This window comes from Salvelinus namaycush, chromosome 14 (assembly GCF_016432855.1).
Source record: "Salvelinus namaycush isolate Seneca chromosome 14, SaNama_1.0, whole genome shotgun sequence".
Classification (NCBI taxonomy): domain Eukaryota; kingdom Metazoa; phylum Chordata; class Actinopteri; order Salmoniformes; family Salmonidae; genus Salvelinus; species Salvelinus namaycush.
The window spans coordinates 12,015,851-12,040,158 of record NC_052320.1 but is presented as its reverse complement, the minus strand read 5'-3'; the positions used below and the strand labels follow the sequence as shown (position 1 = coordinate 12,040,158).

The 24,308-nt window shown below is 42.5% G+C and overlaps 2 protein-coding genes across 2 annotated transcripts in view; both read left to right on the top strand.

Annotated features, from left to right (window-relative positions):
* LOC120059156 (proto-oncogene tyrosine-protein kinase Src) overlaps nucleotides 1-15,360 on the top strand; it is a 40,748-nt gene extending 25,388 nt beyond the window's left edge. The window contains exons 2-11 of the mRNA XM_039007993.1: nucleotides 5,787-6,018; nucleotides 6,323-6,422; nucleotides 10,013-10,111; nucleotides 10,560-10,663; nucleotides 11,690-11,839; nucleotides 11,972-12,127; nucleotides 12,401-12,657; nucleotides 12,773-12,926; nucleotides 13,077-13,208; nucleotides 13,491-15,360. Coding sequence (XP_038863921.1) covers nucleotides 5,796-6,018; nucleotides 6,323-6,422; nucleotides 10,013-10,111; nucleotides 10,560-10,663; nucleotides 11,690-11,839; nucleotides 11,972-12,127; nucleotides 12,401-12,657; nucleotides 12,773-12,926; nucleotides 13,077-13,208; nucleotides 13,491-13,699 — 1,584 coding nt within the window. The 5' untranslated portion in view covers nucleotides 5,787-5,795 and the 3' untranslated portion in view covers nucleotides 13,700-15,360. The remainder of the gene's footprint in view (nucleotides 1-5,786; nucleotides 6,019-6,322; nucleotides 6,423-10,012; nucleotides 10,112-10,559; nucleotides 10,664-11,689; nucleotides 11,840-11,971; nucleotides 12,128-12,400; nucleotides 12,658-12,772; nucleotides 12,927-13,076; nucleotides 13,209-13,490) is intronic.
* Nucleotides 15,361-18,518: 3,158 nt separating this feature from the next.
* LOC120059155 (F-actin-monooxygenase mical1-like) overlaps nucleotides 18,519-24,308 on the top strand; it is a 51,090-nt gene continuing 45,300 nt past the window's right edge. Inside the window, exons 1-2 of the mRNA XM_039007991.1 lie at nucleotides 18,519-18,682; nucleotides 19,528-19,597. The gene's annotated coding sequence lies outside the window, so the exon portion shown is untranslated. The remainder of the gene's footprint in view (nucleotides 18,683-19,527; nucleotides 19,598-24,308) is intronic.

The window sequence follows — 24,308 nt, the reverse complement described above, 5'->3', positions numbered from 1 at the left end:
TCTCTCTCTCACACGCACTCTCTCTCTCTGTGTGTTTCTGTCGCTCGCTTTGTCTCTCTCGCCGTCTCTCGCTCTGTGTATGTCTCGCTATCTCTCTCTCTCTCCCTTTTTTTCCCTTTTCCCGCCCAAACATGGTGGTCGCTTCATGACTTTAATGATCCATTTCCATATTTCCCGGTGGCTGTCATCCGTGGAGAGGCGGTGTGTGAAGAGACGGTTTGGTCGACCTCAGTCCGTAGCAAGCACAGTGTCTTGCGCATGAGCACAGTGCAGCCTGATTCAAACCATACAGTAGGGCCGAGCCAGCACAGTGCAGCCTGATTCAAACCATACAGTAGGGTCGAGCCAGCACAGTGCAGCCTGATTCAAACCATACAGTAGGGCCGAGCCAGCACAGTGCAGCCTGATTCAAACCATACAGTAGGGCCTAGCCAGCACAGTGTGGTTCGGGTAGGATGTATATGATGTGAATCAGGCATATTGTGTTTGATTGCAGGGTTTGCTGTGAGTGTGAGCTGACAATAGACTTGTTTGTTTGACCAGTAGTGTAATCAAGGATGGGTGGAATGCCCCAGAGCCAAGACTTAGAGACTTTACTCAGCTGTCTGAGACATGGGTAGATTTGGTCAGATCTGACAAACAAGCTTTGTTGGAGTTTTGTTTAGGAGTATTGTGATAGAACACCACTGGCTAGATATTAATGGGATGAAATTCTGTTTTATTTGACGGAAAATGGGGAGAAAGAAATGTAATCACATGGTATTTTAAGCAGCTATTCATGTTGGTATAGTCTAAATTTGATTTAGTATTGAGAAATAACATGGTTTCAGAATATTCACAAGCTATAATGTATATTTAAGCAATAAGGCACGAGGAGGTGTGGTAATGGCCAATATACCATGGCTAAGTGTTCTTATGCACAACGCAATGCGAGTGCCTGGATACAGCCCTTAGCCGTGGTATATTGGTCATATACCACAAACCTCTGAGGTGTCTAAACGCTATTATAAACTGGTTACCAATGTAATTAGAACAGTAAAAATGTACGTTTTGTCATACCTGTGGTATATGGTCTGATATACCACAGCTGTCAGACAATCAGCATTCAGGACTCGAACCACCCAGTTTATAATGCTGAATAAATACCTGCGACATATCGTTCAAATAACAACTCCATCATAAAAGTGCCAGTTGTGTGAAATATGGAGGGTTTATTTGATATGGTGAGATGGGAGAGGAAATGTGTTATTAACCGTGCAACCATTCTATTGGATGAGACACACAAAGACCAGCTTGCTGTGCCACCCGTCCTCTTTGTGTCTGCCTGAGTGTGCTCTCTAACCTGACCAGACTGTTAGCTACTTTACAGTAGAACTATCCCGTTGTACAGACATACCCTTGGGGGACATATCGACCGCCTCTCTATCCTCATTGACCCCCTCTCTCTACCCACCAGCCCCCCTTCCCTCTCAACAACTAGTCCCCTCCCACACCCTGACGCCGGCTGGGCTAGAAATGTAATGAGCCCCGCTGGTTCAGCTTTTCTACCTCATGAAAAGTGTCTGTGTGGGTGTTTGTGAGAAAGATGGCGGATGACAAGCTAGATGGGCTGCTGCTGTAGTGTAATTCTGATCCATATGAATCTCCTCAGCTGTTTGATAAGCAGCAAGAGGCTGGGGGCCTCCGTCTCCAATCTCCGGGGGCCTCCGTCTCCAATCTCCTGGCTGCCTGCCAGGTGTGTGTGTGTCCTCCGACAGACGTGAAGCATGGATGGGTCTCACAAATTGAGAGATGGGTGTTATTCTTTGTGTGCCATACATTTTTCCAGCATGTGTCTTCAGTACATTGCAACTCTCTGGGAAGCTGACTCAGCCTTGCTGTCTTACGCTTCGAACACACCAACAGCGTCATTGCATTTTGGTACACCAGAATTACATTAATTTCCAACGGAATGCTGCGTTTTCCTTGCAGCATTGCATTGCAGACGCAGTGCGTTCTGTATGGCGCATACGTTGGATTTATCGAACGTATGCGTCAAACTGTATGTGTAGACTGCTTGACAGAAATGGTAGCAGAAGGTGAATGTGTAACTTTTGTTGCGTACATATCCAGATGATGCTGCGTACTATTTTGCACATTGATGCTGTCTTGCTGTCTCAGCCTTGCTGTTTCTGTCTCAGCCTTGCTTTCCTGCTTTAGCTTAGCAGGCTTCCAGTAAGACATATGTCCGTCTGTTGAATGAGACCACTACCACACACTGACTGACTCCATAGTTAGATCCACAAAACTGAAAGTAGCTGTAGTAGGGCTGGCACAATAACCGTGTAACCGGCGGTTACAGATGAAGGCTGTCATAAAATTAAAATAAAAACTGTGTGGCACGAACAGCTGACTGAAAACGGGGCGGCCGGGCATTCGTGCGGTTAAGTCCGTTTCTGCTGTAAAAAATAAATAAAATGCTATTCAAAAGGTTATTACGGTGACCCCCGCGGTCATTTGGCTGACCAATAACCGTCATTTAAAATTCCATGACTGTCACAGCCCTTGGCTGTAGTCTCATTAGTATGAATAGCACTAGTAATGAATAGCACTAGGAGTGGCAGGGTAGCCTAGTGGTTAGAGCATTGGGCCAGGTTGCAAGATCGAATTCCCAAGCTGACAAGGTAAAAATCTGTCGTTCGGCCCCTGAACAAGGCAGTTAACCCACCGTTCCTAGGCCGTCATTGTAAATGAATTTGTTCTTAACTGACTTGCCTAGTTAAATAAAGGCCCTGGTGGTAACAGGGCTCATTAGCCCACCTACTGCTACCATAACCATAGAGATGTCTGTTCTAGGTCATAGAAATAGCTGATCCCCAGACAAGCAAAAGCAAAACAAGACGCTACCAGTAATTACCTTATTTCTAGTCAACATGACACTTTCTATTTTAGGTGACTACTGCTAGGACTTTGAAAAAAACATCCCAATCCCTGGCCCTGCCTCTTCTCTCCAAATTAGTATCTATCTGTAGCAAATCCCCACTGCTAGGCCTATATCCATCCATGACAGTAGTGGAGGGTTGGGTCCCTAAATTATCCTGGTGTAATGATTTTGTGCACTAAACTGTGTTTAGAGAAGACTGAAATGCTTCATGTGTTTATAACTGGAGTCTCTAAGAATACAGGCAGGACCCTGAGGAGGAGTAGAGAGCAAGAGTCTTCAAGTGATCTTAGCACCTTACTTTGGGAAACTTCTGTATTTTGGCAATGACTATCTACTTCCCCAGAGTCAGATGAATTCGTGGATAACATTTTTATGTCTCTGCGTGGAGTTTGAAGGAAGTTGCTAACTAACGTTAGCGCAATGACTGGAAGTCTAGCATGCTAGCAGATACCCAGGGACTTCCAGTCATTGCGCTAACGTTAGTTAGCATTAGCTTGAGAAGCTGCCTCTAACTTCCTTCATACTGGACACAGAGACATAAAAATGGTATCTACGAGTTTATCTGACTGGGGATTTTTCTGAAATCCTGATGTATCCCTTTAATTGTGTGTTAAATAGTGTAAACACTCCTCAGTTGTCATTGGTATACTCTTGTCATTGAGAACATCTACTTTTTTAATCCAGGTTATTCTCATTGAGAACATCTTTATCTCAATAGATAACTGTTTTGTGTACAGCTGCTACAGTACTTATACGCACTGATTCAGCAACGTGTAAATATTTATGCTCAATTGAACTCTAGCCCTTTATGTTTATGAGCCCATATGTAGCCGCATGGCCAGATGGACTTAGTCACCTTGGGCAACATGATCACAGCATTCATCTGGAGCAAATGACCTCGAGCGATGACACAGCACCAGGTCACACTATTCACTGGGTGGTAGGAGGGTGTGAATAAGGGGTTAGGTTGGGTACCGTACTGTACAACCAGCCCTTTGATCTGACTAGGAGGGAGTCTATTGATCCTGACTCATTAATAGGCTATCGAGGACGGCACCCTGTACCATCGACTAGTGTTGTAGTGCCACTGCAAAACCATGATGGCGGAGAACAATATGTGCTCTGCCACTGAATTCTGGAGGCCACACAGTGGCACAAAGCTATGATGACAGCCATGATGGCCTACACAGCCATGTCCATATATACAGTGCCTTGGGAAAGTATTCAGACCCCTTGACTTTATCCACATTTTGTTAGGTTACAGCCTTATTCTAAAATTGATTAAATTAAAATAAAAATCCTCAGAAATCTACACACAATACCCCATAATGACAAGAAAAAAATGAAGGGAAAAAAACGATACCTTATTTACTTAAGTATTCAGACCCTTTGCTATGAGACTCGAAATTGATCTCAGGTGCATCCTGTTTTTATTGATCATCCTTGAGATGTTTCTACAACTTGGAGTCCACCTGTGGTAAATTCAATTAATTGGACATAATTTGGAAAGGCGCACACACATGTCTAAATAAGGTCCCACAGTTGACAGTGGATGTCAGAGCAAAAACCAAGCCATGAGGTCGAAGGAATTGTCCATAGAGCTCAGAGACAGGATAATGTCGAGGCACAAATCTGGGGAAGGGTACAAAAACATTTCTGCAGCATTGAAGGTCCCCAAGACCACAGTGGCCTCCATCATTCTTAAATGGAAGAAGTTTGGAACCACCAAGACTCTTCCTAGAGATGGCCGCCGGGCCAAATGGAGCAATCAGGGAGAAGGGCTTTGGTCAGGGAAGTGACCAAAAACCGATGGTCACTCTGACAGAGCTCTAGAATTCCTCTGTTGAGATGGGAGAACCTTCCATCTCTGCAGCACTCCACCAATCAGGCCTTTATGGTCGAGTGGCCAGACGGAAGCCACTCCTCAGTAAAAGGCACATGACATCCCGCTTGGAGTTTGCCAAAAGGCACCTAAAGACTCTGACCATTCTCTGGTCTGATGAAACCAAGTCTCAACTCTGGCCTGAATGCCAAGCGTCACGTCTGGAGGAAACCTGGCACCATCCCTACGGTGAACCATGGTGGTAGCAGCATCATGCTGTGTGGGCGGGAACGATTTTATAAATTTTAGAATAAGGCTGTAACCTAACAAAATGTGGAAAAAGTCAAGGGGTCTGAATACTTCCCGAAGGCACTGTACTTTAGTAGCTGAGTTTTTGCTCTCTTAGCATGCTCTTGACCATTCTGTCATTTCTGTAACACATGTCATGCATTTCATTTTCAATCATCTCTCTTGGGGGGGAAGAAACCTCTCTGTTTGCTATGCTGGGTTGCGTATTTAGTTGTGGGTGTGGTGGCAGGGGGTGGAGGATGGGGGTGGGACAGGTGAGTGGAGGATGGGGGTGGGACAGGTGTATGGGGGTGGGACAGGTGGGTGGAGGATGGGGGTGGGACAGGTATATGGAGGATGGGAGTGGGGCAGGGTCTCATAGCAATGGATTCCTGTGTGGTAGCTAAGGAGTGGCAGCTACAAGCCCATCCTTAGGGAAGCTTAGGTTTAGCATGTATTATTACTGCACATGATAATGCATTGCTGTAGTTAGAACATAGGAACTGTATGACTTCACATGTACTTCAGTTTCCACTCTTGGCCCTGCCCTCTGCTAAGCTGCCTAGGAGGGGAGCCTAGTGTGAGAGGGTAGATGGCAAAAAATACTGTAGCTATTCTAAGCCTTTACCATCCATGTAGAAAGGAAAAGAACTAGGTTTAACTAGCGAACTGTGTTCTATTTCAATAGACACTTTAGTATATATTTTTTTATTGAATTGCAGAAGCTCATTCGTCTCTCTGTTTGTCTTATAGGTCTAGGCCATGGGGGGAACCAAAAGCAAGCCCAAAGACATCAGCTCGGGAGGAGGGGCTGGCAGCCTCAACTTCAGCCCTGCCCAGCACACCCTCACATCCAATCGGAACCCTGCAGTGGACGGGACACGCCAGCCCACTCAGCCCCTGACCAATACCCCGGAGCTGGCCCTGTTTGGGGGTGCAGAGTCCACCAGTAGCGTCACGTCTCCTAACAGAGGGACACTCGCAGGTAAGACACTAGGGCCCAGATACCCCACTAATAACCTAGTATGGCATAGAAATACATTATTAAATCATTTAGTTTCACTAAAGGAATGATTGTTATATAAAACGGCTCAAGCTCCATTGGATGCCATATATTTGATGCTACTGACTAGTATATGCAAATCTTATTTAGTACAATTTGAAACACAGTTTTCGGGGATATCTGAATTGTACATATGGTGTATTTTTAAACATGGTATTGCTATATCACTTAATATTTCATGACCCTCTCCCTTGAGATAAGTGTCTGTCTGCTCTCTCCCCCACAGGAGGAGTGACGACGTTCGTGGCGCTGTATGACTACGAGTCTCGCACTGCCTCTGATCTGTCTTTCAGGAAGGGCGAGCGGCTACAGATAGTAAACAACACGTGAGGCAACACCACACACACACTGGGATGAGGATAATGTCACACCTACATGGATAGACGCATATCAAATTGTATTTTTTACATGCGCTGAATACAACAGGTGTAGTAGACCTTACCGTAAGATGCTTACATACAAGCCCTTAACCAACAATGCAGTTTAAGAAATAGACTTAAGCTGGTGTTTGGAGGATATATTGGAACCGTGCCGATATATCCTCCAAACACTGGCTTCAAGGGCATTATCACTTATACAACAGGTTACCAACATATTCAAAAAATGATTGACATATTTTCATTAAAAGTGATAATTTATTCATACTATTTCATCCTTCCACAAGATATAGTCCCGACACATCTAGGGTTGCTACCCAAGCCGGCTGGTTGTTCTTCCTTCTATCCGTTCGGTTGCCAGATACGCGACCCAGTCGTTAAGTGTTCTGTATCTGGACGCGACCCAGTTGTTCGTTCTAAATGTTCTATTGCCATACTGGCTTGCAACGTTCTTATACCCTGCTTGCTAGCTAGCCAACTACGGCTAACTTACAGTCCCATCAAACAGTGCAGACAGAATAACAGTAGCTGCATTTGCATAGGCTGTTTTCTAGTGACATTTATTTGGAGACATCCATAACAATGAGCTAATGAGGCGTGATTTCACCTGGCATAGAAAATGTGCTCTCTTGTCAGGACGTTGTTGAGAGGAGCTAGCCAACAACACAGCAAACTGAAGCTGGAAAGACTGCAAACTAACTGCACTTCAAAAAGCTGCCTGCCTGTCTGTCTCATCACGTTCATTACTATGGGACAGTTGGAGATCAAATTTGAATATTGAAACAATGTTGCAAATGTTGTAGAGACAGACAGCAAGGTTTATACAAATCTCCTCTGTTGAAAACTAAATGTTACCGGAGTGCCAAGTCTAGGACAAAAAGGCTTCTCAACAGTTTTTACCCCCAAGCCATAAGACTCCTGAACAGGTAACCAAATGGCTCCCCGGACTATTTGCATTGTGTGCCCCCTCTTTTTACGCTGCTGCTACTCTCTGTTTATCATATATGCATAGTCACTTTAACTATACATTCATGTACATACTACCTCAATTGGGCCGACCAACCAGTGCTCCCGCACATTGGCTAAACGGGCTATCTGCATTGTGTCCCGCCACTCACCACCCGCCAACCCCTCTTTTACGCTACTGCTACTCTCTGTTCATCATATATGCATAGTCACTTTAACCATATCGACATGTACATACTACCTCAATCAGCCTGACTAACCGGTGTCTGTATGTAGCCTCGCTACTTTTATAGCCTTGCTACTGTATATAGCCTGTCTTTTTACTGTTGTTTTATTTCTTTACTTACCTATTGTTCACCTAATACCTTTTTTGCACTATTGGTTAGAGCCTGTAAGTAAGCATTTGACCGTAAGGTCTACCTACACCTGTTGTATTCGGCGCACGTGACAAATAAATTTTGATTTGATTTAGTCTAAAAGAAATGTGAGATAATGTCTAGATGCTTTTTATAATGGAGATCACATTTATAAGTTGCCTGGCTGGGCTGATGAGACAGTGGATTACGCAGTCAGATGGAACAGAGTAAATAGGCATTTGAACGTCATAGATTTAGCCGGTGGTAACTTGTGGAATAGACACCGGCTGGAATGCCCTTTTAACCAATCAACATTCAGGATTAGATCCACCCATTGTACACACACACTGTACTCTGCATGACTGATCTCTCACTGCGCTGGCTGGCTGTTCTGCCCCCAAACCGCGTGTCAGTCCCCCCTCTGTACAGCCCGTAACCATAGGAACAGACTCCCTTCATAAGGATCTGTTTTGTGTGAGCTGACAGGGTTTTGTTGTAGATTTACTTTTTTCTCATTCACAAAAGCACAGCTGTATGTCTCACTGGTGCTTCTACTTGGAGGCTGATATTTATTTTGTTGCAACTAGCCCCTTATTTTTTTACCTTAGTTGAATGCACTGATTGCTTGATAAGAGTTTCTGCTAAATAACTAAAATGTACTTGTTCAAATGATAAAAATGACTGTTCATTCATTCTGATAATGTAACCAATCATAGGGAGTCAGTCTGTGATACGTCTCTGATCAATAGAAGTGCAGTGGACCATATTATTCTAGTGAGCCCCCAATACTGCAGCTATAACAAGTGTTGACCTAGAAGGCCTGAGCTGAGGACAATATAATGATAGTTTGTTGTTGTTATTATAATAATAATAATATTTACCACTGAAGCTGATGCAGCTTTACTCTTTGTGTTTACATTTTTATATTTTTGTCATTTAGCAGACGCTCTTATCTAGAGCGACTTACAGTAAGTAGTGAGCGCATGCATTTTCATTCTTTTTCGTACTGGTCCCCTGTGGGAATCGAACAACATTGGCGTTGCAAGCACCATGCTCTACCAACTGAGCCACACGGGACCTACAGTGTTACCAGGTCAAACACATAAAACTAGTGAACCCCCCCGAGATTATAAAAACATAGATAATGTTTCATTATTATTTCTTATTTATGACCCAAACCCATTGTCTTAGCTTTAGGTAGCTTAGGGGCGGCAGGTAGCCTAGCGGTTAAGAGCCAGTAACTGAAAGGTCGCTGGATCAAAATTGGTTGATGTGCCCTTGAGCAAGGCACTTAACGCTAATCGCTCCTTAAAGTCGCTCTGGATAAGAGCGTCTGCTAAATGACTAATATGTCAATGTAAAATGTTATGATTTCTGCACTTGATATGTATCATTAGGCTTTCTTGAAATTGATATTAGGTCTACACCACATTTTTGTGCTTCGAATCACCTCTTCTGTTCTCTGTTTTAAATATCGCTGCTTTTAATCTCTTCTGTCTATAAAATCAATGAAAACCCTGCTTTGATGTGAAAGCTTTAGACCAACTTCTGGTTTAATGGTGAGCTAGGCCTATAGCTTCCTCTGTAGTGTTGGGATGAGGGTGTGGTGGATAACTACTGTTGTAATGATTCTTCTGTTCTGTTCACTGTATCTCTACAAATCGACTTTGCTAACACACTTTCTGTCTCTTTTTTTAACCCAACCCACCTCCTTCGCATCTCCTCTCTATCTCCCCAAACTATTTCTCCATCGCATACCTTCATAATTGTATTTAGGAGAAAGTTGAACAGCAGGTTAGTGATGCTTCTGTTGTCTTTGTGTGTCCATGTAAATGTACTGTGTGTGTTTGTGTGTCCCATTGTGAATGTACTGTGTGTGTTCATGTCACTAACGCATCATAGTAGCTGGTTCACATGATGATAACTTCCCTGCATTTGGTTAATTGTGTCACAGTGCACTTTGGTGTTTGAATCCCTTGTGAATCCATACCATTAGTATTCCTAGTAGTTGTAGGGCTGATTTCCTAGGACCAGTCCTGGAAACCTCCCTGTAATCTATGGATATTGTAAATAATCTCCTCCTGTTGTTGAGTTTACTCATGAGGAATGTGTGTTCGTTTTTCACTGAGTCCTGTCTTTAGAATCACTCCAAGTGAAATAGAATCCCTCTGTGTAAAGTAGAACGTCAGTGATATTCTGTTATCCTTGTCTCCACAGAGAAGGGGACTGGTGGCTGGCTCGATCTCTGACTACGGGAGAAAGCGGTTACATCCCCAGCAATTATGTGGCTCCCTCCGACTCCATCCAGGCAGAAGAGTAAATCTCTCCCTCTCTCTCTCTTATCTATTTATCCTTCCCGCCTTTTCTTCTCTCTCTATGTATTTAATTGAAAATGGAATGCACCTTGAAGGCGTACATACTGTACAAGCTGACATGCATAGACACACATTCCAATGACACAAACAAACTAACCTGTGTAATGATTCCATTTCTCACCTTTATCCTACCAGTCATCTCAGATTGCCTATGGCTTCCAGGTAAGGGGCAGTAATCAGAATGCAATACTTATTTGATTGGGGCATGCACAGAAGGAGTTTACAAGTCACTTATTTTCAGAAACCAGCACGGGCGGTTCTCTCTCTCTCTCTCTCTCTCTCTCTCTCTCTCTCTCTCTCTCTCTCTCTCTCTCTCTCTCAGAAAGACACACCTTTTCCCCTCTCAACCTGGTCCCCGTGTCTCGTGCTCTCTCCCCTCTCTTCCCTAGGTGGTATTTTGGGAAGATCACACGCCGCGATTCGGAGCGGCTCCTGTTGGGTCTGGAGAACAGGAAAGGAACGTTCTTGGTGAGAGAGAGCGAGACCACCAAAGGTGAATGTCTAAGGCTAGCATCTCCAGTGGAAACACATCACAAAGCGTCTCTACTGACAATTAAGACCACATTGAAATGCCGGCCCATTGGCATTGTCCTTTTTCTTGAGATGAAGCGGTGTAGCTGTGTAAACATGTTCTTTTAAAGGTGCTGTTTGCAGCTTTTTTTATCAATAAAAAAACTCTGATTTGTAAGATAAGAATAGAGATTGGGGAAGCACATCTTAATTTAAAATTGACAAAAATGAAAAAAACAGTGCACTGTCTGATAAGACATTGTTCATCACTGTTCTAGTTCTTGTGCCTTGCTGTGCTGTTTGCTTGATGAATGCTGTTTTAGACTAAAGTGAAGCATTAGGGCAACTGGGGAAAGGTTAGATGTGATGCCTCTGATACTGTACTACCATGGTAATATTACACACTCTCCATGGGCTGTGTGCGTGCGTGGCCAAGCTCAACGGAGAGAGGGAGGGTAAAAAGGGGAACGGGGGGGATACCCTGCCGGTAGCTGAGTGGGAGCAGTGGGGAGGCCTCGGTGACTTAGTGGGACAGAAGTAGGTCATTGTAGACCCAGGGGCGTGTTCAGCAGGGAAAATGGAGGGGAACAAGCGTTCAGATAGAAATATGTTATGTAGAACAAACATGCTTCGCGATAACATGTAGAATAAGGAATCATGTTGGCTCTGTTCGACAACCACAAGCCCTTCCGCCTAGTTCAAACAGAGAGGGAAGGAGGGGAGAATTCCCAGGCTTTGAGTTCAATCATCAGGCTGGCTCACTGGGCTGGTGCTGCCCTCTGGTGAGAGACTGGCTACTGCTTAGTTTTTGTGGGATTTGTCACAAGGGAAAGGAACTTGTCAACACAAAAGGACCCATTCAAACTACTCTTCCTTTGGAACTCAGGGAGACTAGAAGTCGCCTAAGGCATCAGCTAATGGAATGAAGAATAAAGGAGGAAGCAATATTTCCACTCCAAGGTTATCTTGCTTTCTTTACTGATTTCCTCTCTTATGTTCCCCTCCCCAGGTGCCTACTGTCTGTCAGTCTTGGACTATGACAACACTAAAGGGCTGAACGTGAAACATTACAAGATCAGGAAGCTGGACAGTGGAGGGTTCTACATCACCTCACGCACTCAGTTTAACAACCTACAGCAGCTTGTCGCACACTACCACAGTGAGTCATTCTTTCTTAACAAAAATAGAAAATGGAGACTCTTTACTGCTGTACATGTGTGAAGAACAACTAACAGTAACACTACCAGAAGATGATATTGGAACTCAACATGTTTCCTTCCCTTCCTCTCAGAGCATGCAGACGGACTATGCCACTGTCTGACAGAGGTGTGTCCCGTACTGAAGCCTCAGACCCAGGGCCTAGCGCGCGATGCCTGGGAGATCCCCAGGGACTCCCTCCGCCTCGACCTCAAACTGGGACAGGGATGCTTCGGAGAGGTCTGGATGGGTAAGACAGTCTCTCTCCACTATCACTACTGTCTTTGGGATTTAATCAGCTACTGTAGGAATCAGTGTGATTCTCCTGATCTTCAGCCGACTCCCTAAACCGATCTGACAAAGCAGGGCGTATTGCCATGTAGAGGACCTCAAATGTCTATGGATTGCATTTATCATTGCATTAAAAAAAAAAAATCCTTGGCAGTTGGCATTATTTTTAAAAACATGATCTGATGACAATTGTTACTTCAACGACATAACTGTGTAACCTTCGTCTGTGAAGGCACGTGGAATGGTACGACGCGGGTAGCAATCAAGACCTTGAAGACAGGTACCATGTCCCCCGAGGCCTTCCTCCAGGAGGCTCAGGTCATGAAGAAGCTGAGACATGAGAAGCTTGTCCAGCTCTATGCTGTGGTGTCTGAAGAACCCATCTATATTGTTACTGAGTACATGGGACAAGGGAGCTTATTGGACTTCCTGAAGGGAGACATGGGCAAGATGCTCCGCCTTCCTCAGCTGGTAGACATGGCCTCACAGGTAAGAGTTTAGATATGGAAAATACTGTCTAGTCAAATTATGTACCCCTCTCTCTCACACACACACACACATACACACACTGTCAGCCAAAGCTAAACCTGTGTCTCCTCTTCAGATTGCTTCAGGGATGGCGTACGTAGAGAGGATGAACTACGTCCACAGAGACCTCAGGGCTGCCAACATCCTAGTGGGAGACAACATGGTGTGTAAGGTGGCTGATTTCGGCCTGGCCCGCCTCATAGAAGACAACGAGTACACCGCCAGGCAGGGTAAGGCCACTAGAGGGCGTTGATTACCATCTCTCTCTTTCTATTGTCTCTCACCTCACTCTTAATCTTTCAGTTTCCAGACAAATTGGAATGCTGTCCTCAGATATTACTGAGATGTCTCTAGTTTAATGTGTGTCTCTCTTGTTGCAGGAGCAAAGTTCCCCATCAAGTGGACAGCCCCTGAAGCTGCGCTGTATGGCCGCTTCACTATCAAGTCTGACGTCTGGTCGTTCGGGGTCTTGCTGACCGAGCTGGCCACTAAAGGCAGAGTGCCATATCCAGGTAGCTACCATGACTCTTCTATAATGTCACTTAGTTAACAGATACCATATTTGATCGAATTGCTTATCCCTCTCGGAGCACGTTCCTTGACTACTTGCCAAAGACACAGTGCTGGCAAGCAAGACTTCCTATGTGATGACACTGTTATCCTTTGAAACCATGAAGGTTGACTGAGTATCTTTGGGGTCATCATTCTGTGCCTGCTAGTGTCCCTGTATATTGATCTTTGTGTTCTCCTCTCTCCCTTCACCCTCTCTCTCTGTCTCCAACTCCCTCGCCCAGGCATGGTGAATCGGGAGGTGTTGGACCAGGTGGAGCGTGGTTACAGGATGCCCTGTCCAGCTGAGTGCCCTGAGTCCCTCCACGACCTCATGTTGACCTGCTGGAGGAAGGACGCTGAGGAGCGGCCCACCTTTGAGTACCTGCAGGGCTTCCTGGAAGACTACTTCACCTCCACTGAGCCCCAGTACCAGCCTGGAGAGAACCTGTAGTGCTGTAGCAGGGCTCAGGGTGGAAGAGAGGAACAGTGCTCTGGATACAACCACACTAACCTCTGAAGCTCTGACCGCTGTTGTGCACCTGGAACTGAACTACCAATTGCCACACACACACTCCTGACTACCATTAGCATTACTCATTGTGATGATATCATGATTTAGTTATCTTATTGATATCCTTCTGATTTGAAAAGAACAGTAGGAATCTACTGGTTTATTTGGAGTTATGTTCATGCCTGTCAGTTACTGTATGCTCCTATTGACGTTGTGCGGTAACTCCAAACGCATCATCAGACATTTGACATGAGTAGCCACCTACTGTATGCACCACTTCAATGCATCTCTTTATAGCTACACCTTTGGAGGGCTAAATAATCGACTGACTTCTCATATTCCAATTGGTTCCTTTCTATAATGAGGATGTTTTCTTGTTGTGGTATGCTGGACGCTGTCTTCCAATCTATACCCACAGACTGCTTGAGAAGTAACTCTGAGGGGTACTTTTTTCAGGATATCACTTACAGTATGTTATGTTTTTGATTAATTTAGTTATCAAACCTGAATTAACTGGAATATTTGACATTATTATCAGGTCATAGGCATTTCAGGTGAATATTTCTCCTCTACATTGTAGCCATTCTTGACTAAGCATTTATGGTACTACTGACAGTTTGAGAAGGTGGGCGGGACTTCGACTTCGCAGAGACTTTCTATACATGGAACACCTCTTCAGGCACTCCTAAAGAAGAGGAGATGGGAATGATTTGATTGTTTATTTGCATTCTCTACAACTTTTCTAGAAGAAGACAAAAGGCTACTGATGAACACAGTCTCCTCTCAGGACTGGGACCATGAATCCTGCTGCAATGTTTTTGTGCCAATGATCAAAACAACTATTTTCTACTCTCTTCTGTTTAAAGTGTATTTTTATTACTCTTGATTAACTTTTATATCTACAAAGTTCAATAAGCGTTTTTCTGTAGTTATATACTTCAATGATAATCAACTTATTTGTGAATCATGCTCAAACACTTGTGTACTGCATACCTAATAATACCTTCCATTTTCCATCCAATATCTAAGGAATGCATTTTACGTTTTTGGTTGTTCAAACATTCAGATTAAAACCCAGTAAATGTTTTGCAATGGTTTTCAGTTATTTTCAGTAAAGGAGTAACCATAAGACCTTTCACAATATATTCTTTGAAAAGTGTTATCAGTGCAGCTGCTGGTCATTTTGGAGGTAATTAATGTGGTTTTGTTTTCATTGAATGATGGAGAGATGATTCTGAAGATATGAGGACTGAGCTTTCCAGTTGCTTGGGAAGCTGAATTGGCATTTTGAATATCCACTGTCATTGGGAAATTGTACATAAATATCCTCATTGCTAATATTTTTGTATATATCCTGTTGGTAATTTATTAATTTTAAAGATACTTTTGGTTTGTCTTGTCTATTTTCAGCATCATTGTACCACTGGCCATCATGTCTATGGTACATCTTTCACTGAAGAAAGTGGTGTATTTTCTTTATATAATTACATCCTTATTTGTTCCACTTTTATCTTTATACGTTGTGTTCATATTGTGTCCATCTATCTGTAAAACTAAGCTCTGTGGTACTCTGCAATCAAAAAAATAAATAATGACTCGTATTGAAAACAATCTCTTCATCTTGTCAGAATAAGAGAACACCTTTTTATATAACCTATAAAGGTGTGTCTGATTATATTTTTGCTATCAAAAACTGTAGTCAACTCAATTGCTCAACTGCTATCAAAACTGAATCATACAGTTGGGACCAAATATATTGGCACCCTTGCACTTTTCTTAACTTATTCCCTATTTCTTCCTAAATAAGTTTAAATTGAAAAAAAGATTTGTCTCCACAACTTGTTATTTTCAACATTGCAGAACCCATTTAATTTTTGCAAACTTAAGTTTACAATTTTAATTTAGAAAATAAAGAAAAATGGAATTGACAAAATTGTCACCCATAGCTAGTACTTGGTTGCACAGCCATTGCCAACAAAGGCTTCTTGTAGTTTGCTGCATCTATCTACTGGCAATTTGGCCCAGTCTTCAGCAGCAAACTGCTCTAATTCTTTCATGTTTGATGGGTGCCCTCCAACTACTGATGATTTCAGCTTTCGCAGTAGGTTATGGATGCGATTCAGACTTGGGACTCTTGACTGACCACTCCAGGGCAGTCCAGTGTTTCTTCTTGGTGCTTTTTATGTGTGTTTGTTGTGGTTGTCATACTGGATGACCCACAACATTTAACAGAGAGACAGTTTTTCAAACATTGCACTCCAAAACACCTTGATTTCATGATGTCTTGCACACTTTTAAGTCCCCCAGTACCAGAGACCGCAAAGCAACCCCACAGTATGATTAAACCTTCCCATATAATTGATATTAGGGAGTTTTTTTTTCTTTGAATGCTTAATTTTTGTCATTGGTAAATATAGAAAGACCCCACTGCTGAAAGAGACAAAAGAAAGCCCTATTGAACAAAAACCCACCTAAACAAGCATAAATCCTGGGGGAAATGTTCTGTGGACCAATGAAACAAAATCGGAGCTCTTTGGCAATAGAGATTATCAGGTGTTTTTTTTTTTGTTCCACGTTCAACCCATTGTCCAAAAACTGGGTCTCCATTGAAGGTTCTGGGTCTTCCCAGCAGGACAACAACCCCAAACACCCACATCAAAAAGCATCCAGGAATGGTTAAGGGATGCTGAACTGTTCTGGAGTGGCCAGCGAAGAAGAGTCCAGATCTGAAACATCACATACCTATGGCAAAATCTGATTGAGGGCACCCCTCAGCATTTGGTTGAGGGTTGAGGGCATTTGGTTGAGGGCACCCCTCAAATATTGAAGAATTAGAGCAGTTTGCTGCTGAAAAGTGGGCCAAATGACAATTTTGTCGATGCCATTTGTCTTTATTTTCTCAATTAAAATTGTAAACTTAAGTTTACAAAAATATGATTGGTTCTACAATGTTGAGTTAGTGGTTACTAAATGTTTTTTTTTTTTTTTTAATTGAAGAAATTGGGAATTATTTAAGAAAGTGCAAGGGTGCCAATATATTTGGCCACAACTGTACATTTACATGTCGACATCTCCTATTTCTAAGGACATTGATGGGGAGGCTGGTTTATGAACTGTTCCTCTGTTATTGTTACAATGAATGTCAGTGTTTTTATAGAAGACATCTGATGTACTATGGTACAGCATAGTGTATATCTAACTTTGGATAGAAGACTTACATTATAAATGCAACCTTTTTTATTTAGGTAAGACCAACTCCTGGAGAATGCCAAGATTTCCTAAACCACTATAAATGCATACACTGTTTTTCCTCAGACATGAATTATTAATCTTCTATAAGACTGCTATTATTAATCTGACTTGTTATTTCATGTCCTGTGAACATATGGAGCAGCAGATTGACTAGGCTGTTGTCTTAATCCTAATGTAATCCCTATTGTTCCATCATCGTGAAAACCAAGGACATGTCTCCATTGGGTTCTTTGGGTCTTTCTCCTCAACCTATGCAGTTTTAGGATTTGTGATATTCCTGTGTATATTCTTTTTCACTGCATTCAGTGGAACATTTTAGAATTTCAGGCAATGTTTTTGCTATTGTATAAATACTAATGTACATTGTTTAAAATTCAAATGGCAATGTTGGGATAACATTTTTAAATTGCCAACTGTAATCTGTCACGTTGTAATTTGTTGAAAACGCAATAAATTATGTTTCTTATATTGATGGTAACCGGACAGTGAGTCAATTGATGCTTACCCATTGACAGGAAATGGTGTCTAGCTACACATGGAGAGAAATAGTAATGGTGTATTTTTGTGGGCCCTAACTCTGCCATGGTTTGTTGTACAAAGCCTATAGGAAAATACTTTTTTTGGAGGGTTTTTAGATAAACTCAGAAAATAAGGTCTATGAGAACACAGGCTTATGAGATCTTATACGGTTTGTTCTATGAGATCATTTTTTATCAGTTACCGTCACTTTTTGTGAATTTGAAAGCATTTATGTAATTTTAAAAAAGCACATAAAGAACATAATTCCTAAAGGTCATGATTGATTATCTCATAGAACAAAACATATAAGATGTCCTAAGTCTGTGTTAACCTCAGACCTTATTTTCATCGTTTATCCCAAAACCCTATTATTTTCCCATTCATTTTCCCCGTAGGAATGGCTGAAAGAACCAGAGGTAACTCATTTCCAGTTTTTAGGACTACAAGCCGGCGAGCTCTGTTCTCCTTATCCATAACAGACTGGATGGCAAATTGAACTTCAGGCCTACAACTCGAGCCCATTAGGCTTTCGTTTCAGTCTGAAGTGATGGCATCCTTTCAGTGAGCTTATACAGGGTGGAGGTAAAGGTGCAGTGACTCACTGTCATTATATCCTAAACTTACTTTGAGCTAGATTGGTCTAATTGCATATCTTTGAGATACTAACCTGATATCATTTTTAGAGGTTTTGAACATAACATTCCTGATGTCATGTGTTGTAAACATTTTAAACAAATAATGTGAAATACATATTTTATGTTATTGAGTAGCCTAGAATAGATATTATAGTAGGCTATTGTAGGCCTGTTTGTCACATCTTCATTCAATATACGATATGATAGAGAACAACATAAAAACAATGACGTGAAAATTTTAGTGTTATATTACTTTAAGTGAAGCAATACCCTGACATTGCATAATTGGCAGAAACTCACGGAAAAGTTATCATGATATCTGCTGGGCGCGCGTACAGCCGTAGGTGAGCAAATGAACGATTTCGGGTTTTCACTTCCTGATTTCAATGGTATAACCAATGAACGGACAATACACGGACCGATTTCTTTCGGAAATTAACCTCCACTGAACAAAAACTGATTGACCGAACAGTTCTAACTTCATGATTACGCTCTATTTATACCTTTACTCGACAAGGTAATGTATTCATCTGTTTTTAAAATGTGTCAACACGTTGTGTTGATGCATTTTATTCGAAAACGTACTGACTGAATTCAGGGATAGACACAACCGAGTCCAGTAATTTGGGGCGGCAGAGAGCCTAGTGGTTGTGCGGCAGATAGCCTAGTGGTTGTGCCATTAACCGAAAGGTTGCTGGATCGAATCCCCGAGCTGACAAGGTAAAAATCTGTCGTTCTGCCCCTGAACAAGACAGTTAACCCACTGTTCCCCGGTAGGCCGTCATTGTAAATCATATTTTGTTCTTAACTGACTTGCTTAGTTAAATAAAGGTTCAATTAAAATTTTCAGATACTGGGCTATTTATAAATAGTAATCAGAATGTTCTGTTGTGGAGGATTGGCACACACCATATTATTCAGCAACACCATTAACTATTATTTTTAATCTCTCTCTACCCCCCTATCTCTCTTTACCCCCCTATCTCTCTTTACCCCCCTATCTCTCTTTACCCCCCTATCTCTCTTTACCCCCCTATCTCTCTTTACCCCCTATCTCTCTCTACCTCCCTCCCTATCTCTCCCCTTCCTCTCGCTCTCTACTGCCCCCCCTTCCTCTCTGTCTTTCCCTCCCTCCCTTCCTCACCCCCTCTTTCCCTTCCCCTCTCTCCCCCTTCTCTTTCCCTCCCTCTCCCCCCTCTCTTTCCCTCCCTCCATCCCCCATCTCTCCCTCTCTCCATCCCCCATCTCTCCTTCTCTCTCCTCTCTCTCTTTCACTTTCTCTCTTGAATTTATATTGTGGCTACTGTTCTGCTGTCATGGCCCTTTCTGGTTCCAACTTTCGGCTGCTCTGTCATGTTACAGAGGCATCCAGCATCCTGACAATATACACAGCATTGGCAGACCCTTTGTTCTCAGCCGACCTTGTGACAGGGTAAGTCAACAAACATTTTCCACTGTTGTTTTCTCAAAAGTATTGAAATAACTTGATCATTGCTCTGTCAGTCTACTTCATAAGGAAGATTCTTCCTCACTCTTCAGGTTTTTTCTCTCTTGGCTATGTTCATATTTGTCATGCCAAGATGTGTTTCAGTAGAACCTGTAATGGTTAATTCCTGACTCTAAATGGTGTGTTTGTACCAGTCAGATTCTCTGTGTTTTGTAGTGTAGAATTCTTACCCACATCACCACAATAGTTAAGAACAGGTAAGACCGGTCTGCTTTTTATCTTCCACCACAGTAGCCAACTCTACATTGAGGATATCATCTGTCTTTCGACAGTATGAGCAAGTATACTACTGCTCTTCTCTCTTAAATTATATAATCCGGATATTGAGTATGAAGAAGAATGAAATAGCTTTATCAAATCAAAATCAAGTAAAATTTGATTGGTTACACTGTATTTAGCAGATGTTATTGGGGTGTAGCAGAATGCTTGTGTCCCTGGTGCCAACTGTGCAATAATATCTGTTAGAAGTCTGCTGCATGACCAATAACAAGTACCACAATATGACATCCCAAATCAGGCTGAGCAAACAGTCATAAGAGTGTGACAGACACATGACTGAGAGAAGATGAGATGACGATGAAAAGCTGGGGACAGTAGGATGGTAGGACATTGAAGTTGCACACCACTATTTACTGTTACTGTATTTGACACACTTTTTTTTATTTGTTTCCCTAAGGAGGTCTATTGAGAGATGGACTTTAACCTAGACTTTTTTGCCCACATGCAAGCTGTTAATCATCAATGAAGCATTAATCATTGTCTGAACACGACCATTTCATTTACATTTACATTTAAGTAATTTAGCAGACGCTCTTATCCAGAGCGACTTACAAGTTGGTGCATTCACCTTATGATATCCAGTGGAACAACCACTTTACAATAGTGCATCTAACTCTTTTAAGGGGGGGGGGGGGGGGGGTTAGAAGGATTACTTTATCCTATCCTAGGTATTCCTTAAAGAGGTGGTGTTTCAGGTGTTTCCGGAAGGTGGTGATTGACTCCGCTGACCTGGCGTCGTGGGGGAGTTTGTTCCACCATTGGGGTGCCAGAGCAGCGAACAGTTTTGACTTTCAGTTTGTGTGTGTGTGCTTCTCGGGTAGTGCCAGCTGTATGGCATGTACCAGTGTGATATACCAGTCACTACTGTTTTAATGCATGACTTGTCAAAGAGCTTTTTGGTTATGAATTGAATCATTACTGGGTAATGATGTTGGTCATGATTTGATTGTGGTTAGTCATCTCCAGTGCAGCAAGTTCCTGAGTAATTTGATAGATGGCATTTCTTTCTGTGTGACTGTTGGTCACAAAACTGAAGATGTGGATCTGACAGCTATAGGGTTTCAACTGTAAATTCTGCAGTCATTGCAGTGGAACTAATAGGTCATTTTTTGAATGCAAAATCTGACTTCAAAGTCTTCTTTCTCGACAGACAGCAATTTTTGATTATCCATGATATATTCTGATCAACTGGCTTGTTCTTGTGTCAGGAAACTAAATACCACATTAATCAGATAATATACCTGACCATTACAACCGATCAAAGATTTTGACTAAATTCATAGTTACTGCGTTTTGCCTTTTGTAGGGCAGTTAATTTACTCTATGTGTCACGATCGTCTTTACGTGAATGAGTGGACCAAGGCGCAGCGTGAGAGAAATACATCTTCCTTTTTATTTGACGAAGACGTAACACGAAACACTCTTACAAAACTATAAACGACCGTGAAGCTATAAACGAAAGTGCACACACAAGCTACTAACGTTCAACATAGACAATTACCCACAACAGCCCAATGCCTATGGCTGCCTTAAATATGGCTCCCAATCAGAGACAAATGAATGACAGCTGTCTCTGATTGAGAACCATTCAGGCAACCATAGACATACCTAGAAACCTACACTCAACACAAACCCATACACTCTAACAAAACCCCCTAGACACTACAACCACCCAAGACAAGACAAAAACACAAACATCACCCCTGTCACACCCTGACCTAACCAAAATATTACAGAAAATAAAGATAACTAAGGCCAGGGCGTGACACTATGCTAGATCAATAGATAACATCAAGCTGTTGACGAGCTGTCCTTTAGGTTTCAAACACGACACACAGCTACACAGCCAGACCAGTTACACATAGGTTGGCAGGAGTGGGACTGTTGTCGGATATATTGGCCAGTCAATTGCAAGTCATCTAAGCTGTGAACAGCAGTAATAATTTGATGGTGTAAAATGAGGCAGGGTTGAGGACAGGCCATGGTAGTTAGATTTAGCTCTATGACAGTGCAACTATATGAGGGCCAAAGAGAAATCAGGAAAGACATGGTTGCCCTGTTTCTAGCACCTAGCCAACAGCATGTTTGTTGTTGTTTCTCACATTATTTACTCAGAATGTTTTTTGCATTATTACCTACAGCCGAAAATAACTTTTGGATATTAGATCGGCGGTCAATAGAAATTCTACCAGAAATTAGACTTCTCTGAATTGGATCCTGTGTTTGAACTACCAGAGGCAGTTCCATTCATCCCGGGGGCTGCACTAAAACCCTTATTCTGGAGAAGAGGAATAAGGAGCTCCTAGTCAGACTCGGGAGGCGTGCATACCATTCACTTCTGCCCAGCATATTACTCGCTAACGTTCAGTCCCTGGACTATAAAGTACACATTCTCCAGGAGAGGATCTCCTACCAAAGAGACATCAAGGACTGTAACATACTCTGTTTTACTGAATCATCTCTCTCCCCAGATATATTTTCTTGTCCATTCAGCCAATAGGGTTCTTTGTCCATTGTGCGGACAGGAAGAATGAACTCTCCTGGTGTATGTTTCATGATTACCTACTCATGGTGTGATTGTGGTAACGTACAGGAACTCAAATCCTTTTGTTCTCCCGATCTGGAATACCTCACCATTAAATGCCGACCACATTACTTCCCCAGAAAATTTTCTTCGGTCAGCGTCACCTCCGTGTATATTCCCGGGGTCTGCAGGGGTGTGTACTACGCCACTGCTTATAACTATAAGTTAAGTATAACTATAAGAAATCTAAGATGTGTCAAATAAATTATATCCAGCTTAGGGCTCCAGCTATGCATTTAAAATCAAATCAAACTTTATTTGTCACATGCGCCGAATACAACAAGTGTAGACCTTACCGTGAAATGCTTACGTACAAGCCCTTAACCAACAGTGCAGTTCAAGAAGAGTTGAGAAAATATTTACCAAATAAACTAAAGTATAAGAAATAATATATACAGTAGGGCAAAAAAGTATTTAGTCAGCCACCAATTGTGCAAGTTCTCCCAATTAAAAAGACGAGAGAGGCCTGCAATTTTCATCATAGGTACACTTCAACTATGACAGACAAAATGAGAAAAAAAATCCAGAAAATCACATTGTAGGATTTTTAATGAATTTATTTGCAAATTATGGTGGAAAATAAGTATTTGGTCACCTACAAACAAGCAATATTTCTGGCTCTCACAGCCCTGTAACTTCTTCTTTAAGAGGCTCCTCTGTCCTCCACTCGTTACCTGTATTAATGGCACCTGTTTGAACTTGTTATCAGTATAAAAGACACCTGTCCACAACCTCAAACAGTCACACTCCAAACTCCACTATGGCCAAGACCAAAGAGCTGTCAAAGGACACCAGAAACAAAATTGTAGACCTGCACCAGGCTGGGAAGACTGAATCTGCAATAGGTAAGCAGCTTGGTTTGAAGAAATCAACTGTGGGAGCAATTATTAGGAAATGGAAGACATACAAGACCACTGATAATCTCCCTCGATCTGGGGCTCCACGCAAGATCTCACCCCGTGGGGTCAAAATGATCACAAGAACGGTGAGCAAAAATCCCAGAACCACACGGGGGGACCTAGTGAATGACCTGCAGAGAGCTGGGACCAAAGTAACAAAGCCTACCATCAGTAACACACTACGCCGCCAGGGACTCAAATCCTGCAGTGCCAGACGTGTCCAGGCCCGTCTGAAGTTTGCTAGAGAGCATTTGGATGATCCAGAAGAAGATTGGGAGAATGTCATATGGTCAGATGAAACCAAAATAGAACTTTTTGGTAAAAACTCAACTCGTCGTGTTTGGAGGACAAAGAATGCTGAGTTGCATCCAAAGAACACCATACCTACTGTAAAGCATGGGGGTGGAAACATCATGCTTTGGGGCTGTTTTTCTGCAACGGGACCAGGACGACTGATCCGTGTAAAGGAAAGAATGAATGGGGCCATGTATCGTGAGATTTTGAGTGAAAACCTCCTTCCATCAGCAAGGGCATTGAAGATGAAACGTTTCCTGGGTCTTTCAGCATGACAATGATCCCAAACACACCGCCCGGGCAACGAAGGAGTGGCTTCGTAAGAAGCATTTCAAGGTCCTGGAGTGGCCTAGCCAGTCTCCAGATCTCAACCCCATAGAAAATCTTTGGAGGGAGTTGAAAGTCCGTGTTGCCCAGCAACAGCCCCAAAACATCACTGCTCTAGAGGAGATCTGCATGGAGGAATGGGCCAAAATACCAGCAACAGTGTGTGAAAACCTTGTGAAGACTTACAGAAAACGTTTGACCTCTGTCATTGCCAACAAAGGGTATATAACAAAGTATTGAGATAAACTTTTGT